Below are 18,644 nucleotides of genomic sequence, written 5' to 3'. Positions count from 1 at the left end.
AAATAATAATACTAATAGTAATAGTAATACTAATAGAAATAGTAATACTAATAGTAATAGCAATACTAATAGGAACAGTAACACTGATAGTAATACTAAATATTCATGTTTACTCAGAAACAAGACCTTAAGTGGAAGCCATGAAAAAGGTAGACTTTAGCAATTATAAAATATTTATACTGTCCGATATGCCCAGGTTATCACACTGACTCTAAACTTGATTCCAGGGAGGAACATGGAGAATACCATAGTTTTGTGAGACATACTGGCTTCTAAGTGACTGCCCTATTAATTGAGCTCACAGTACATAAAGAGAGTCCTCGATCTGAGTGGTATGAATGTGAAGTTCCCAGGGCTTTGAAAAGGGTGATGGTAAACTAGCTAGAGATACTTACTCAAGAGTCTTCTATAATCACACCAAGCAAGTTTGATCTTGGTAGACCCAAACTATAGTTCTCATTATTTCTTGTTATTCTATTTTATTTTGTTGCTTACTGTCAACCACACTTCCTATATTGTAAACCAGGTGAAAGGAGGGTCCTGTGTTCTATTGTATCCTCTAAGCCTCACATCTGGTTCAGGATGCCTGAGCCAAGTATGCAGAAAAGTAACAAAAGCAACACTTTTCTCTAAAGCGAACTCTTATAAAGTTAAATGTATCATTCCCAGGCTGCCAGAGCTTCTCCAAGTAGAGATTACCTTCTTCGAAACTCTGATGGATGACATATTGGAAGTGTTTGGCCAATAAGGTTACTTGCAACCTTGTAGTTTTTGATTAAGGATTTTTAATAAGTTTCTCATCATTAAAAATTATATTATAAAGATAGAAAGTAAATGGCTTGGCAGCTAATTGAACTTGGGGTTTGGGAGTAAAGTTTTGGAGATGGTCTCATGTTTCTCAGGAAAATAACTGGTGGTGATGCTTCAAAGACACCATAGCTAACAGTCTCCTTAGTGATATAATTTTATAGAATTAAGTAGAAGCCCCGTTTCATACTTGAGAAAAAAAAGAGACATCATTTTTTCTCATTACCAGATCATCACCAGAGGCAGAGCTCTAACTTGAAACTGTGTCTTAATGTGAACCTACTCCCGTGTTTGGTCTCAGTAAGGTGTGAGGGATTAGAACCAGGATGCTCCTTACCAGGAAAGTGTCATAGTTACAGGTCTCACTGTTGAGATGAAATAGCTGGCTAAAGTAACGTCAGGAAGGAAGACTTGTTTCTTGCCCACAGCCTGGGAACACAGTTCCTATGGGAAGGTAGGTCTGGTGGCAGAATGTCGGCAGCAGATACTCACATTGCAACCACATGCTCAGCTATCTCTTTCCATTTTTTTCAGAACTAGACATCACCCCGTGGACTACAGTTTGAGTGATCTTTCTGCCTCAATTAGCCAAAACTAGAAAATCACTGATAGACAGCTTGGTGCTTCTAAGTCATGCCTGTTAAAGGAATCCTGTCTATTCTTTAGCATCGAGAGAGTCCAGCCCTTGACTGTATCATGGACAGTGGTTCCCCACGCTTACCACCTGCTACCAGAAAGCCTTACAATCCAGTTTTACAGTGAGGACAGTTACATCTGCTAAACTTCTCTGGATGGTCTGTTACCACCTGATCCTTAATAGAAAACCATCAAAGCAATGGGCCCTGCTGCCCTGCTCCCTCTGGAGATTCTTCCTTGTAAGAGCAGCTGATACACAGTGACTGGTGTTCCAGGAAAATAGGAACTCAATAGGGAACCAGGAACAAGCTTTTAAATCGAAGTAGAAGGGGGAAGGAGAGGGAATTTGGAACGAGAAGTGAAGAAGGCTTTGGGAAACAATGAAGAGAAGGTGGATAGTGTCCAATTGTGGTTTCAGGAAGAGCGCGTTTCCCCACAAAAGCGTTGCAGCACCTCTCTTTGTGTTTTGGATTTATTCCATCGGGGGAGGAAGAAGGCAAAGAACACAGAATCCTGGAGGTGGGGTTTGAGAGGGATGATGATGAACTAAGTGTGGAAAAGAAATCTTTCTCAAGTGTCAACAGCATCACCTACTATAATGTGGAAATGCTTTTATTTTACTGCGGGAGAAAGGCAAGGAGCAGATGCCTGGCAGCCCACAGAAGGTTAAGACGTTTTTACTTATGTCTTGCATTAGAAAGCCAAAAGAGGATGGATTTAATGTTTTGTTGTTGCTCGGTTTTGTTTGTTTGCTTGTTTTGTTTTTTCCCTATTGCAACTCTGGAAGGCATCATTCAGCGCTACTGCATTAGGGCATGCTTTGTGAAATTAAAAACCAAAGATTTTCCTATGGATTAGGTCTCAGCGTTAGAGCTGAAAGAGATGACAGTCACATTACTGCCATCAAAAAATAATTTATTAATCATGCCTCTGCAAAGAACTGTGGTACGCACACAATTCCCCCAGGGCTTCCTGTTTGAATGTATTCTCTGCACTCTGCCATCTCCTCAGAGTAGCATTCCCTTTTGCTTTTAACCTGTGAATAAAATGGATACCTAGGAAACTTCATCTGTGTGGAGTGCATCCCAGGACTGGAGGATGCTGTCTGCATTCTCGGACGGTGCTGGGAGGTGCATGATGAAGAAGATGCCATTCTCAATCTCCCATTCTTACACGGCACTTGTAAGAAAATGAAATGAAAAACAAAAAAACAAAAAACAAAAAACACCTCCCCTTTCGTTTCCACTTCAGCATAGGGTAGTGTGGGAAGCATCATCGCTTTACACCAGCAGCGTACGTATATCATGTTAGCACCTGCTCTTGCCCCTTTCCTGTCTGTGCCACCTGGTCCTCAGGGAGGTACCACAGCACAGCTTACAGAAACTGGAGATACTCTGATCTCCCTCTACCAAAGGGAAGAAACCAGCTACGAAATTTAAGAGGCTAGGCAGCAGCTTTTCTCATTTTTGCCTCTCGCCTTGTTTCCGAGGGGTGCCTATATTTAAAGATGATACTTTTTAAAAGGTGAGTTAATGGCTTGGCAATCTGATCATGGAAAGGTCCTCTGCTTCAGCAGCATCTCTCAGTAACTCCAAAAGCAAAGGTGGTTCTCTGTCCAACCGCACCGCGGCGGGGCAGGGGAGCTCAGAGGTGCCCTCCCACTTAACACGCCCGTGCGGCATTCTCCCCGCAGCTTCTGTGTCTGACCCAGCAGGATCCACACCAGAAACCTGCACACAGCAGATCCAGAGCTCCTGGTGCCACACATCTCCAACGGGGGTCCGCTTGGATCATTTATTTATCCAGCGCGCAGTAAGACAGCACCATTAGGTGTTGGTGGGAGGCGCTACTCGGTCCGAATCCCACCCCGTCCGCGGCCACTCCGCACACAAACACACAGACACCCGAAGCCGACTGGTTGAGTGCAAGAAACTGCTTGGTGCAGCGGTCACGCCGTCCAGGACCCCCGTGGCTCTCTCCCATTTTGGCTAGCCCGGGTCGACCCGGCAGCGGCACCAGGCTTGTTTGGTATCCTCTGCGTGCGGATCGGGGTGCGCCCCGAGTACCCCGCTCCGGGGCGGCGGCGTAGCTCGCTGGAGTTTGACTCACGGGAGGCGGCGGCAGTGGCGGCGCAGAGCCGCGGGCGGCGGGAGCGAGGCGAGCCCGGCCGCTCGCCCTCCGCTCTGCGCTAGGATTGGTTTCTCCCGGAGAGCGTTCACCGAGGGTTGGCTGCGGGCCGGCTGAAGAACAGGTGCACCTCAGCGCCCGGGCTCGCCGAGCAACCCCCGTAGATCGTGGCGTGCGGGGCTGGGAGAGGGGCTGCTAAGGTGGCCCCCTGTGTCGGAATGCGGCTTGGCGGCGCCCGGCATCCAGCGGCTGCCCGCTCGGGCCCCTGAGAGTGACGTGAGGATTTGAGGTGGGGGCAGCGGCGGTGCGGCCGGGCGCCCCAGGGAGCGGGCCGGGCGCGGCGCACCGAGGATGCCGGCGAGGCTGGAGCGCACACAGGCGGCGGGCGGCATCAGCACCAGAGGCGGCATCAGCATCAGCAGCAGCATTAGCATCAGCGGCAGCAGCAGCAGCAGCCCGGCCGGCAGCGGAGGACCCCGGCGGGCAGGAGGCACCTAGGCGGGCTGCGGACTCGCCCAGCCGCTCCCTAACCGGTCGGCGGCGCCGGGGCCGGTCTCGCCCCTCTACCGAGCGCCTCGCCGCCCCCTCCCCGGCCCGCGTCCCCTCCCCCGTCCTCTCCTCCCCGCCCGCCGCCCGCCTCTCGGGGAGGGCGTGGGGGAGGGAGCCGATTTGCATGCGGCCGCCGCGGCCGCTGCCTGAGCCGGAGCCCGCCGCCGCCGGAGCCCGCGCCCGCGCCCGCGCCCGGCCCGCGCGGCCCCATGCCTCTGGCGCGGCCCTCGGGGGGGCGAAGGTGAAGATCGGCTCCCCTAGGATGAGTGAAGGGCGGCCGGTGCCTCGCCACCTGGTGCCGCTTCGGCAGCCGCCGCCTCAGCCGAGGAGGGCACCGCGGCGGCTGCGGCGGCGGCGGCGGCGGCGGCGGCGGGCGGGGGCCCGGACGGCGGCGGAGAAGGGGCGGCCGAACCCCCCCGGGAGTTACGCTGTAGCGACTGCATCGTGTGGAACCGGCAGCAGACGTGGTTGTGCGTGGTGCCTCTGTTCATCGGCTTCATCGGCCTGGGGCTCAGCCTCATGCTGCTTAAATGGATCGTGGTCGGCTCCGTCAAGGAGTACGTGCCCACGGACTTGGTGGACTCCAAGGGAATGGGCCAGGACCCCTTCTTCCTCTCCAAGCCCAGCTCGTTCCCCAAGGCTATGGAAACCACCACCACAACTACTTCTACCACGTCCCCCGCCACCCCCTCTACCGGCGGCGCCGCTTCTTCCAGGACGCCTAACCGGATTAGCACCCGCTTGACCACCATCACGCGGGCACCCACCCGCTTCCCTGGGCACCGGGTGCCCATCCGGGCTAGCCCGCGCTCTACGACGGCACGGAACACTGCTGCCCCTCCGACGGTCCTGTCCACCACGTCCCCTTTCTTCAGTAGCAGCACGCCAGGCTCCCGACCCCCGATGCCAGGAGCCCCCAGTACGCAGGCTATGCCTTCCTGGCCCACTGCAGCGTATGCTACCTCCTCCTATCTCCACGACTCCACTCCCTCCTGGACCCTATCACCCTTTCAGGATGCTGCCGCCGCCTCTTCCTCCTCACCCTCTTCCACCTCCTCCTCCACCACCACCACCCCAGAAACTAGCACCAGCCCCAAATTTCGTAAGTAGACGTCTGCCTCAGCCGTGATTCAGTGCCTAGTTTCTTTCTGCTCTCTGGCTTTCCTTTCTCGTGGTTGTCACTTCCCCGTGCCCGGTTTGGGGCAGAGTGTGAGGCTATGATTAAAACTAGCCTCAAGGGGGCCAAAGGTGTGGGTCTACACTGGGTCTCTGTGTGGAGTAGGGGTGTAATGCAAATCAAGGATATCTCTAAGCCAAGGCTCCTACTTCGGTGGCTCTCGAGTGAGAATAGACTCGTAACTCCAATCAAAGGGTTAAGGCCAGTGCAAAGCCTCACTGCAGACTTGAGAGCAGCGAGCCCAGGTTGTGTTCCCCTTATGGCCTGGGGAGAGATAGTGCACCCAACCCTCTCCGTCTTCCTGTGAGAAGCTTTTCTAAGCACAGCCAAAACTGGCTATGAAAGACCACAAAGGGAAGTTATGACCGGTGTAGAGGGTGAAGACTGGATGCAGGTATTTTGGTAGTGATGTCCTCAGGATATAGCTGGCTACCATTCCAGCTTCCCTGGCCAGGCAGTGACTAAGAAGGATTAATTAGAAGCTATTCAGAGAGGGAGGGGAATGAGGTGCTCCCAGAAGGACCCCTCCCCTCAACCTGTCCCTGGCCATTGCCAGGTGTGGAAATTGGTGGAAATTGCTTCTGTGGCCACTGGAGTGAGTTAACTGCGAGGAAATGCGAAGGGACGCTGCAGAGCTGCGGCCCCCAGGGTCCTGGAGAAGTAGGAGGGTTTTTTCTTCCCTTTTTTTTCAGCTATGCCAAGCATTTGCTTTTGTTCCTTTTCCAGAGGGGTGAGGGGTGTAAACCTGATCTCCTCTTCCTCCTAGCTGGAAAAGGATGAACAGACTGGGACCCGGTTTAGTACAACGTCCAAGCTCTTTGTAACCTGTCACCCTTTGAACATTGCATTTTTAACCTGGCTCAGTCCGTGCCAGTAGTGGCCAGTGTATCCCTAAATATGGTCACTTTCTCTTTGGAACTGCAAGCTTTCTGTTTTTATCAACGTTGCAGGTAACTAATTGACCTCTACCCCACCATGTCCCCTTAGTGAACAGAAATTGCAGGGACCTTCCGTTTGTGCCTGAGGAGCAGGATGGGAGAAGACATTTACAACCTGTGAAGGTTATTCAGGACAAGCCCCCAGTATGTCAGTTCAAGTTCCAAGCAAAGCTACTCAGAAACAAACAAACGAACAAACAAACCAGAAAGCAAAGCAAAGCAAAGAAACAGTCTGGATATGTTGCCTCCGTGGTGTATTTGGATTCATGTTTTGAGCTATAACATCTGGGCAAAAGAGTGTTCCTCCTTATCTGCCCAGTGCTGGTAGAAATCACATGGTGGTTTTCAATTGTGTTAATTTTTTGTTTCCCTGACCCATGAGCTTACCTTGGGTGTTGCTTAACCTTTGCGACTTTTTTTTTTTTTTTATTTACTGTACTTGTGAGTAAGGAGTGGGGGACGAAGACTTTTGCTTTTACCCTGCTTTAGAAAATTGCGTCTAGACCCTGATGGTCAGTGGGAGACAGAAAGGGAGACAAGGAAGGTTCCTGCCACAAACGAGAATGGCAGTAGAGCCCAGCACTGTGCATCTTCTCTCTGCTTTGCTGGGCACGGTTTCTGGGAGCCCGTTTTTCCAAAGAGGAAGGGTGCTGGGGTCTCCTTTCAACAAACCTAGCTTGAGTGATGTGAAGGGGTAAAGGGCGGTGCATGTGAGCACATTCATTGGGCTGAGACAGGTTCCTATCTATGTCCAAGACCTCAGAATATTCATATCTGTACTGTAGCAGTTGATGTGAGTAATGGATTGTAGATTTACTTCCCATCCCGGGACTGTGGGGAACACATTGGGGCATTTCCCTGTCCTTTCTACATTGATTTCTTTACCCTCCATTCTGAGGCAGTCTTTAAAGAAGAGCCTGAGGTAATTATTTCTGCCCCTCCATGATCTTGCTCTACATTCAGTAGAAGGGAAGAAATGGCAGCCTGTTTAATAAGTCATGATTATTGACAGGACTCTCAGCCTCAAGGAAGAGAGGTGGGAAATCAGCACAGGGTCTTGGTGCTTGCACAAACATGCAGGCAGCTTTTGTTTGTTTTGGAACTAAGGTCCAGCTCTTTCTCTGTTTGAACTCCTTAAAACAGAGCTGAGTGAAGAGTTAACCATGCAAACAGACAGAGTTAGCAGTCAGTGATCTAGTTTACCTGCACCAAAACATTTTAATGAAAAGAATAGAAAACTGTAGTTTCCATTAAAGGTGAGTTGAAATAGGTAGGCTGTATGGTAATTCAAAAGATAAACAGGGTTTATTTTTATGTAAGATTTTCAGCTGATTAAGAAGAATGGAGATGCTTCATGTGTGGGATTGTCAGTTCTGCTATAGTACACTGTATTATGCCCCAAGTAGCTCTCATTCAAATTGTTCACTTGTTTTGATTGGGGCATTAAGTTCCCAGATGAGAAGTTTCTTTGTGCGCACCACCTATTTCTACACTTTAGGGGGTTTGCTTTCCCCTTTGTTTTTGTTCACCCACTACTGTTCAAAATAAAGGCAGTTAAAGATGATCTCCCGTTTTTGTGAAACTAACCCACAAATTCTTTAATGACCAGGGTCTAGGCTTCTTGAACAGAACATTGAAAAAGCTGACAGAAGAAATACATTTGTGTTCATCTGTGGCAGTGTCATGGCTGCTATCTCTTAGAAATCAAAGCTCTTTGAGTAGAAGCTTGTTCCCTGAGAAAGGTAACAACTGGCCATTGGATAACATTTTGCAAAAATAAATATACTTTATTACTCATATTGCTTGCTGTGTGAAGGGCTATTTTTGATGACTGATGACTGTTATCTGTTTTCTGAGGTTTTGGGGGAAAAGTAAGACTGGACTTATATACCAAGCAAGAAAGTTCTGCATTTGACTCATTGCTTTCTGTCTTCATCCCTTGAGCCACAGGGTGTACCAAAACATTCTTGTGTTCCTGAAACTTCTTGCCTTTTCAGTGACCCAGAGCTAGCCTTTCTGACAGCCTTTTTGAAAACAAATAAGTACTTGAACACATTGCTGCTGTACGATCAGTTGAATATGACTCTCTGGAAACTTTTTGTAGCCATGGCATAGGTTAAATAACATCTTTGAGAAAAGGAAGACTACGCACTACAGACAGAGAGCAGTGGTTTTGTTCAATGTACCAACACTTTCCCTTTGGCAACAGTTGGAATTCTTTCTTCTGATTTCAAACATATATATACAGCAGTGCCGGTGCAAACAGGGATTGTTCTGGAGTCTCGGAATTCTTTTACTTAGCTGAAAGCACTGTGAACAGGGGAAGCATCATCATTATCAACAACCAATCAAGCCAATGGTTAAGTTCAAAGCCAAGTGCTGCTGATAATGGGGTGTTCTTGCAGTCATCTCTGAATGGTTCTATACTGAAGTCTCATGAGCGTGATCACAAGGATTGAGTAGTACACTCGGGAAGGAGTTGGAAGATGAAATGTCCCGTTGATGCTCGGATGTGGCATGGAGCTTGTGTTAATTTACTCTTCTAGCTAAATAGAGTTTTATAGTATCATATCACTTGTGATTTTAAAGAGAGCCATTGCCGAAGTCTATTGTTCTCCTGTTTTGCTTTTCAACATCTTCACTCCTTGAGTAAGAGTGCTCTGTTGCTTGGTGAGCAACTTGAGGCATAATTGATTTAAACACAGTTAAGCCCAGCACCTTATGTTCTGTCTACATGAGTCAAGGTGTTAAGAGGAATCCCAACAGAGAAGGTTCTGACCTCACTCATGCATAGTGGTCAACATGAGAGGATTCAGAGCTCAAGATCAATGTTGCCTATGAAGTGCAGTTGAATTTATTTCTCCTGGGAACTTGCATTGCAAGCTGAGAATGTTTTTTTTTTATTTTCTTTGTCATTATTGCAGGATTATGTAGCCATTCTTTAGCAGGTGATATTGTGAGTTTTGAAATGCACATACCTGATTTTGTGGCCCTACCAAAAACCAAACAACAGTACCAATAGCGTGGGGATAGGCATACCTGTTAGAAATTGCTTTGTGGGGGGCTGGGGATTTAGCTCAGTGGTAGAGTGCTTACCTAGGAAGCGCAAGGCCCTGGGTTTGGTCCCCAGCTCCGAAAAAAAAAAAAAAAAAGAACCAAAAAAAAAAAGAAAGAAATTGCTTTTGTGGACTCTCTTGAATTTAATCTACCTTCATGGAAAGCAATGTTTTATGCATCCTTCCCTAGTCTTGATGAACTGTCATAAGGGACTGGAGATAATTTTGCTTGAAAAGAGTGACTCATGGACTTTGTTTGTGAGTACAGAACCTATATTTTGTGCTGTTTCTCAGAGGAAGGAAATAAAACAAAACCAACATCAACAGCAAGCAAGCTAGCTGTAGTCTTCTCTCTGTTACAGAAGAACTCAAGTTCTTCAGGATGACTGCGGGCCACAGAGAAGCCCTGGTACAGATTTGAAATCATTGCTGGCCCCAAAGATCCAACATGTGTAGGAAGACGTTGCCCCTTCCTCTGAATCTTGCCATTCCTATTTCTGGTTGTACCACAATGAAAAGAAAGATGGTGTTTGACTTATTCCTTTTATAGAAATTCTTTTCTCAAATTCTCATATCTAGAGCCAAAGCCTATCACGATATTCTATCAGGGAAGCTGAAATGAGAGATGAAAATTGGCCCCGAAATATATAAAAGCAAAGGGCAAGGCATAAATGTAAGTCTTTAAAATGCAATTGAATCCCTTCTGAGTAGAACTGAAATTCATTTCAGTCTTCAGACTTGTGTGGTGGGTAGGAACAGCACCATGTTGCCTTGAAAAATAGCACTGGCCTGATACATTCTACTTATCCTTACCTGGGAGCAACCCTATAGACATCTGTGCCAAAGTAAAAGCAAAGGGGAAAGGCCAAATATATAGGATGCTTATCTAAGGCAGACAGCAGGTTTGCATAAGTTTTCTCTACTCACTCAGCTGTCAATGAAAGTGGTACCATGTACTTAGCTTGACTTTCCATTTCTCTAATATTACAGAAGATTTCATTCATTTGTACACCCCCCCGCTCTTTATTGTACCGATGAATGGTTATGACTGGCTAGTTCTAACAGGCCTTTAACTTTGTGTTTATTCTTTAGATCTTTATTTCTTTGATTATGGTATGGACAGTACTAATTGAAGGAAATTATCTTAAATATCTCCATATAAATCCTTGTCATTTTAGATCTTTCTTTCTTCCTTTCTCTCTCTCTCTCTTTCTTTCTTTCTTTCTTTCGTGTGTGTGTGTGCGTGTGTGTGTGTCTGGGGGGTACTTTGTGGGTTTTTTTAAAAAAAACTTTTGTGATCGATGTTTTGTACATTTTTATAAAAATTTAAATGAATTCTAACTTAGGCATGTTTAACTTTCTTAACTGATCTAGTAAGTTAAAGCATATATTTCCTTATATAATTGAATAATTACTTGTTTTATTGGTTTACAAACAATTATCTAATATTGATTGGATATTACTGAAAATTTATTTTTCTCCATTAAATTAGCTTATATGACGTTAATTTGATTGCATTTGTTGGATTCAACAGTACAATCATGTAATTTAATATAAGTTATATTCTTTCATATTATATTTTCATAGCTCATGTGATACACATAGATCATATGATCTTTTATAGTCACTTTAAACATTTATCTGGAAACCTTACATGTTTTTGAGTGTTTTAAAAAGTTTATAGAAGTCACTGTTTATAAGGTAAATGACTCTAAAGGGGTGGTGGCACGTGACTTTAACTACAGCACTCAGGAGACAGGATTCTCTGTGAGTTTGGATCTGTGTATCTTGGAAGTCACTGTGATCAACAGGGAGAGCTTCATTCCAGCCAGGACTACAGAGGAAGACCATGTCTCACAAAGAAAAAGCAGACACAAGCTGCTGCAGCTGCAGCAGAAACAGGAGGAGGAGAAGGAAAGAAGGAAGGAAGGAAGGAAGGAAGGAAGGAAGGAAGGAAGGAAGGAAGGAAGGAGGGAAGGAAGGAGACAATTAAACATTACATACTCATTCTTCCCAGATCTTGTTTTGGATATATAATTTGTTCTTAAATATGCATCCACTTATTTATGAATAGCATGTGTTCCCAGTCTACTACCAATTAGTGGATTCTGTTTTAAAGTATTAATGAAGAAGTTGGCTGGAGCGATAGGTACTTGGGATCTTACTCTCTTGAGGTCATGAGGAACATGAGTTCAAAGCTAATCTGAACTTTATTGCAAGATCTGGTCTAAAACATAAATATAAAATAAGACAAAAGGGGGGAGGTATTAGTGAAGGAATTTACAGGCACACGATTTCCACAGACACTGTCGTGTGTTCTCTGGGAATCTTTCCTAGCTTTATTCTCTGCCCATCTAATTTAAGGTAATTTCTTTCCTTTAAAAAAATAACCTCACCTTTTGGAGTTTCTTCAAAACATTCAACTGCAATTTAATTGAAAGGACAATTATCTTTCATTTCCACAATTATGTATCCTTGGCTCACATAATATTTAGCTAAATTGCATAATTGTCATAACATTGGCATAAAGAAGTTTGTTACCTCTACCATGTTGGTTAGGGATTAATTCACTCGGCAGCTGTGGACTCACTGGGCAGCATGAGACTGACCTCTCTGCTGAGCCCAATCTATGTGCCTCTGAGGAGGTGAAGAAGGAAGATGGTGGGAGCCAGCTAGCTAAAGCGAATTCTATGAGAAAATTGACTCTTTCAGAAGGTGACAGTCAGGAAAAAAATGAGCAGTTGCTATATTTACTAGGAACAAAGGATTGTTCCACCAAAGTGGAACAACAGGAGAGATGCTTATCAACAACCACGGTGACAAAAATGACAGTCACAGACACGCATCTCTGCACCTTATACTAAGGAACTGCACAGCATAAAACACTGATTCATCCTCTCACAGCCTTAAGTTCCTCTCATGGCATCTTGAGCATTGATGCTCATAGACTTAACGCTACACACTCCCGTAAAATGCCCTGCTGCTTTTGTGGCAGGCTAGACTAGTTATTTCATGCAGGGCACACTAGTCGGCTCACGGAGTGGACACACTGGACCTTGTTAGCTGTCTGAAGTCTCTCCGCGCTATGTTGTGATACAAAGCATGCCCAGCACAGGAAGCGGTAGAAGGACGCAAACCTGACTCACTTGCGAATGCCCAGACACAGGAGTCCACCATATCTCCTCCATTGCTTGTTAGGTTCTTATTTATGTAGACATGAACTTAACACAGCTATTTGGGAGAAACTGAGGGAGATTGTAGAATGACCTGCAAGCCTAAAGCCCCAAATGGCCTAGAGACCAGCAGACAGGATGCCCAGGGAATATCCGGAATTCCTTTTGCACCATTCCTACACAGTCTGATTGTCAGCAGGTTTGGAAGGTCTGCATTGAATTCTGTTCGCATCCTGGCAATTTTCATAAATGAGCTTCTGGGGGACTCAACGGGTTTGTTTCCTCTATGAAAGACCTCTTTTACATATGGGATTTTACTTTGGGGAACATTAATAATACTTTTAAAGCATCTATTATGAAGTCTGCCTGCTAGAAACCCGCTCCTGAAGTTTTGCTGCTCTTAATAGTTTGAGCTGGGCCAGTCACTCTTCATAAACCTCAGGCTACTTTTCCCAGGCATAAAAAGGGTCAGTTGGAAATTATCGTGCAGAACTGAATTCTGGATTAAGTTTAGTTACAGAACTTTAGCAGTGTCCATGGTAAAAGATTTTTCTTTGTTGCTGTTTCTAGAAGTGATAACACACCTCAAACTGTGCTACAGGTGCAAATATATATATATATATATATATATATATATATAAAAGCATCTGTACAATTTTCTTAGTATGAATATGCCAGAGTCGTGAGAGTACCAATATCTCATTCTAATACTTTAACATCAATTGTTAAACAGACATGTCTGATTCTCATAATACCTTCCCAAGACTACACACAGCCTAAAATATAATCGCCCATGTGCCCATAAACTAATAATTCTCCCAAAGATAAAACTACAATATCACCATCATTTGCAGTCAGATTTAATTTAGTGCTGTATGATGTTTTACTTAGAGGTGTGGGAGTGTTGTTCACAGGATTCCAATTACATATGTGAAAGAACTTTGAGACTTAGGTAACAATGGAAGGGAGACTGTCCACGGGGAGTCTTGCTGTGAGCCAAGAGAGTTTGTCTTACCTTCGCATTCTTTATCTGACTTATTTTTGAATGATAGACTCAAATATTCTTAGTGCAATCATGCAGGTAATGAACTGGCTAAAAGTTCTCAGATGAAATGCCTGAAGCTTTACAGATTTAAAGATATGTTTAATATTTAGTAACCAAATTCAAAGGAACCATTTAAGTGTTAGTGGTTATTTCCAGATTATTAAATGAGTTTTGGTGGCGATCAGAAACAGAGAATGAGTGTTTGATAAAGAAATGATGAGAAACCTGGAAGTGCCTGAGTCCAGTGATACAAAGTGACCACGACAAACCATGCAGAAGATCAGGGAGGAATTTTGATAAGACATGATATTCACCAGAAGCAGACCCCACTCATTTCTTTTTTTTCTTATTAGTGTATCAGGGGTCTTTTTATTTATATATGAAAAGAATATTCTATTAGGTAATTAGAAAGATTATTGAAATGGTTAATTATGCAAACATAAAAATATAAAATATTTGAGGATACAGCTCAGTGGTAGAATATTTATAGAGTGCTTGAATAGTATGTATAAGGACCTGGTTTAATCCCAGCTAATACACAGAGAGAGAGAGAGACACACACACACACACACACACACAGAGAGAGAGAGAGAGAGAGAGAGAGAAAGAGAGAGAGATACACACGCATAAAAATGGAAATTATTAAATTAGTAAATTTATATTATAAATGATTTGATATTATAAAATTTAATAGCCATTCTGAAAACTATGACTAGTGTAATGTTAGGAAACTTTACTATGAAAACCTAAGATGACATGAGTAAAATGACCAAATCTTGTAGACAAAGAAATGACAGATCTGTCATACAGAAGAGGGGGCAGAGTCAATACGCAAGTTCTCCCTTTACCAAATGAGCAGTGTTTAGGACTATTAAGTGTATCAGCTTCCAAAAATGTTTAGGTTGGGTTGTTCTTGTAATAATTGACAGGTAGATTAAATATTTTAAAAACCAGTGAATTGGTTGTAGTTTATATTGAAAGTAGGTAGATTTTATTGGAACTATTCTATGTAGGTTAAAATCTTTTTAAAATGCCCATGGAAGAAGTGAGCAGGCTAAAAGTAGAATATATTTATATTTGCTTAAAAAAATCAGCACCCGTTTTGTCTCTATAAATGTACATCTATATGCATATTTATGTATATATGGTGAATAATTTTTCAAAAGGAATATAACAGGTACTTGGTTAAAGAAAAGACTTGAACGCTATCAAATATTTGACATTTCTGTTTCATGTTAAGTTTTATATATATACATATATATATATATGTATATATATGTATATATATACATATATATATGTATATATATGGTTAAGTAAAGCCAACATTAGAAAATGAATTTTTATTTACAAAATGGTGATGTTATGAAGCCATTAGATTGGGTTTTTAATCATCTTAGTGATGTTAGGACATGTTTATTACTTAATATTCATCTATTCATCTGTGGTAGAAAATTAAATAGGATGCCAATTGCATAATCTTTATAGATTTAAAAATAAGCGTAATATTTAGTTACGAATCCAATGTATTAGTTTTATTATAAGTGTTAGTGGTTATTTCTGGATTATTAAACGAGACTCAACTTATTGCACCTTTTTTGTAATATTTTCTATAGTTTAGTTAATGGTGTGTATTATTTCTGTAATCACAAGTACTTAAGCTGTTTAAGAAGTAAGGGACAATCTTCCTGAATTAGTTGTTATTTTTTTCTTTTTTATACCTGTGCTTCACATGGTGTTTTAAGCATGAAAGTGTTGACTGAGTTGAGGCTCTGCTGATAAATATATTTTCCTTTGCTGCTGCCTTCTTGGACGCTCTGTGTTTGTTTAACCTAGGTTTGACCTTTTAGGGGAAGAGACCAGTATGGACATTTAGTGAATCATTAGTGATGTTGCCATCTGCAGATGTTGGCATGTTCTTAGTATTATTTTTATGGATGGAAGTACCCAATAGAATCCTCTAAGTCACATGTCTGTTACCCTCACACTTGGTGTGGATTGAAGATGAGAGAAATGTGAAGAGACAGTGGGTAATGTTGGGTTGTGGCAGACTCACAGCAGATGGAGTAAGTGTATGAGTGGAAGAACTAATACAGGAATTTACTAAGCACTGCTAACTGCTCCCAGAATCAAATGACTAGACAGCCAAATTGCAGACAGACACACTACATGGACCAGGAGAAAGTAGTGAATTAGGGACAAATCATAAGCTGTGTTCATAGATAAGTTTTCCCACAGAAAAGCTCACAGTTGCAATGAGGAACAGAAAGAGATGGAATGCAAATGTTTTACAGTGTATATAATTTACTATGAGAAGTCAGGATTTCTATTAGCTTTGGGAAGTGAGGAACTTAGCCCCACTGTTAACATTTTGCATATTATTTTGGATACTGGTTAAAGAAGATGCTTAATTTGATAAAATGTATTCATATGTATCTTCTTGGCTTTTACACTTTTTAAATAAATCAGCACAAATCTCAAAGGTAAAGGATATTTTGTTTGTTTAGAATATTTATGTGGCTTTTTACCAATTTGTGCTACCAGGGTGGTGGATTAAGCTTATGTGTTTCCCCATTTGGAGAGCTTGGACCATAACTACAGTTCCATAGAGTCTATAAGATGCAAAGACAGTCTTCCTGGCTTTCATTTTCAAGATCTGCGCTGAGGAGATAATCTGTGCAGTCAGCTTCACCCCTTTCCTAATTAAACCTTTCTGAATTGATATTTTGTATTATGTCAAAATTGCCTTTACTTATATCAGGGGTGCTTCTGAAAGTGTTATAATTTCCTATATATATATATATTCCTAAAAGCATTTTTGTTCATTGATATTGCCTATATCCCAGTCCTGCAAATAGAGGTGTATAATACAAACGTATTCTAGTTCCTATCCCATTGCTTGGGCCAGGTTGGTTAGGAAACGGTTTAGTTGATTTACACTTCCAGGTCATGAGCCATCGTTGAGTGAAATCAGAGCCAAAACTCACCTAGGAGCTTGAAACCGAACTCATGGCAGAACGAGGTTTACTGGCTTGCTGTCCGACTTTTACACAGCTAGCTTTTTCAAATAAGCCAGGGCAACTCTCTCGTGACAGTACAGTCTAATCCACAGGGTACTGTACCTTCTCACACCAATTATAAATCAAGAAAATCTGTTTCCGTGGCCATAGGCCAGTCTTATCAAGGCAGTTCTTCCATGGTGAGTTTAGGTGGGGTCAAGTTAAAAATAAAAAAATGGCATGGATAAGAAAGCCAATTCGTTAATTACATTTGTGGTTTTGTTGAGCAGAATGTATATATGAGAGATGACATAATCTCATGTTTCCAACATGAAAGTATATCAGGCTGTTTCAGGAGTGATTCATTGGTGCTGACAAGAAAATGATTCATTTGCTAAGAGGAATTGCCTTTGGCAGAGAAATTCAGAAGTGAGGGTACGGGAAGACATTGGTCATTAATGATGGCAGAGACAGTACCTGCAGTGTAGAAACAGTGCCTCTTTCTGGCAGCAACCAGCAGCCAAGAGAGCCAGCAACAATGATGGATCTAGTTGTCCTCCATAGGTTCTTCATGGTGAGCAAAGTGGCTGACATACTGATTTTAGGTGTTGGTATGCAAATGTACAGATGCGCTCCTCTCATTTACATAAGAACTCTCCAGAAAGCCACACACTAACCTTACATCGCACAGACTCCATCATCTTCCCTCTCTTAGTCCTACCCATGTGACGATTCCAGCCGTTAAACCAAAACCAGCTTTCTTTTTGAATAATTTGCATCGTCAGCATTTGATCCTCAGAGGTGCTGAGTGTATGTATGCCAATCAGTTCATACAGGAGGCCTTGCCTCTTGGAAGTCAGAACACAGTCATGGGTTAATTTAGGTCACTCAATCAGGGGCTGCCTCTTGCTAATTCTCCTAGTATCTCCACTTGCAAAATTTTAGATATCTGTGAACTGTTATTTTGGGTTAAATCTAGAGATGTGTTGATGTGACTGTGGATAAACGGAACATCCTTGAAACACAGCGATTCTACTGCTTCACGCAGCACTTTGAAAACAGGAGTGCAGAGAAGTCATGCTTAGTAATTTGCAGCAAGCTAGCCTTGGGGAAATCTTTAGAATGTCCTGTCTGTGGAGACCTGGCGCCTGCCGAAAATACCCCAGGTATTGTCACTTTCTTGCTTCACACCTAGCTGTGGCCTCCTTAGTTCCTCTCTACCATCAGAATCCACTCTAAGGAGAGGGGAAATTGCTTCCCACTTCTGCAAAGGTATGAGTGTGAGTGTGAATTAGCAGTGATAGCCGAAAGGATCTTTTTCTATCTATTCCACAGATCAGATAGCTTTTACCAATGTCAGAATTTATAGTATACCAGTTGACATGTACTCATGTTATTTGCTTGGTTATTTTTTAGCTCATTTTATTAACATAGATAAAGGGAAATCTTATCTATCTAACATTGTGCATGCCGTTGCATATTTAAGCAGATGAGAGCTGGTTTGGAAAGAAAGGCAGGGAGCTAGATCCAGGTTTTAGTAGAATGCATACTGAGTCTGTCTCTCTTCCACCCTTCTGTGGTACCACACCGAGGCCCATCTTTCATTGTGAACAACTCTTGAGTAATTTATGATAAATAATGAAATGCTCTTTCTTGCCATGGTCTCCAAATGGCTGAGTGTTGTAAAAGTCTGAGTAGTGCTATTATGTCTAAATGACTAGATAACACACAAATGTTAACCTTGAAGAGAAGAGGTTAATGACCGGGATGTTTATGCAGCGGTGTTGCCAGCTTGTTCCACAAGGCTTTCTGTGTGCAACATACAGGAATGACAGGTGCCTAAGTCATTGTTTTCAACAAGGAAAGCTTGAAGCCTTGCTGCTATTTGGATTGGCAAGAAGCATCCAAGGTTTGAGCAAGGGAGGCAGATCACTGAATGAATGGACATTCACTAGGTTCCCATGATATATACATTTTGTTTGGGCATTTTTTTACTGAAACAAGTCTTGAAGAACACACAGAGTAATTTTTATTAGAATTCAGCTCTGCATATACCTGACTTTTTTCAAAGTTAACTTTTATTATGTTTCTATTGTGTCTCATTCTCATTTCCAGAATGGAGCCAATCCAAACATGC

General features: G+C 43.2%; 1 protein-coding gene across 1 annotated transcript in view; it reads left to right on the top strand.

The window, feature by feature from the left end:
- Nucleotides 1-4,243: 4,243 nt before the first annotated feature.
- The window catches only part of Nrg3 (neuregulin 3), a 1,080,436-nt gene continuing 1,066,035 nt past the window's right edge, over nt 4,244-18,644 (top strand). Inside the window, exons 1-2 of the mRNA XM_032919377.1 lie at nt 4,244-4,323; nt 4,392-5,221. Coding sequence (XP_032775268.1) covers nt 4,244-4,323; nt 4,392-5,221 — 910 coding nt within the window. The remainder of the gene's footprint in view (nt 4,324-4,391; nt 5,222-18,644) is intronic.

Source organism: Rattus rattus, chromosome 13, assembly GCF_011064425.1.
Source record: "Rattus rattus isolate New Zealand chromosome 13, Rrattus_CSIRO_v1, whole genome shotgun sequence".
In the NCBI taxonomy this organism is placed as follows: Eukaryota; Metazoa; Chordata; class Mammalia; order Rodentia; family Muridae; genus Rattus; species Rattus rattus.
Note: the sequence above shows the minus strand (reverse complement) of the source record. Positions and strands in the feature narration are given on the sequence as shown.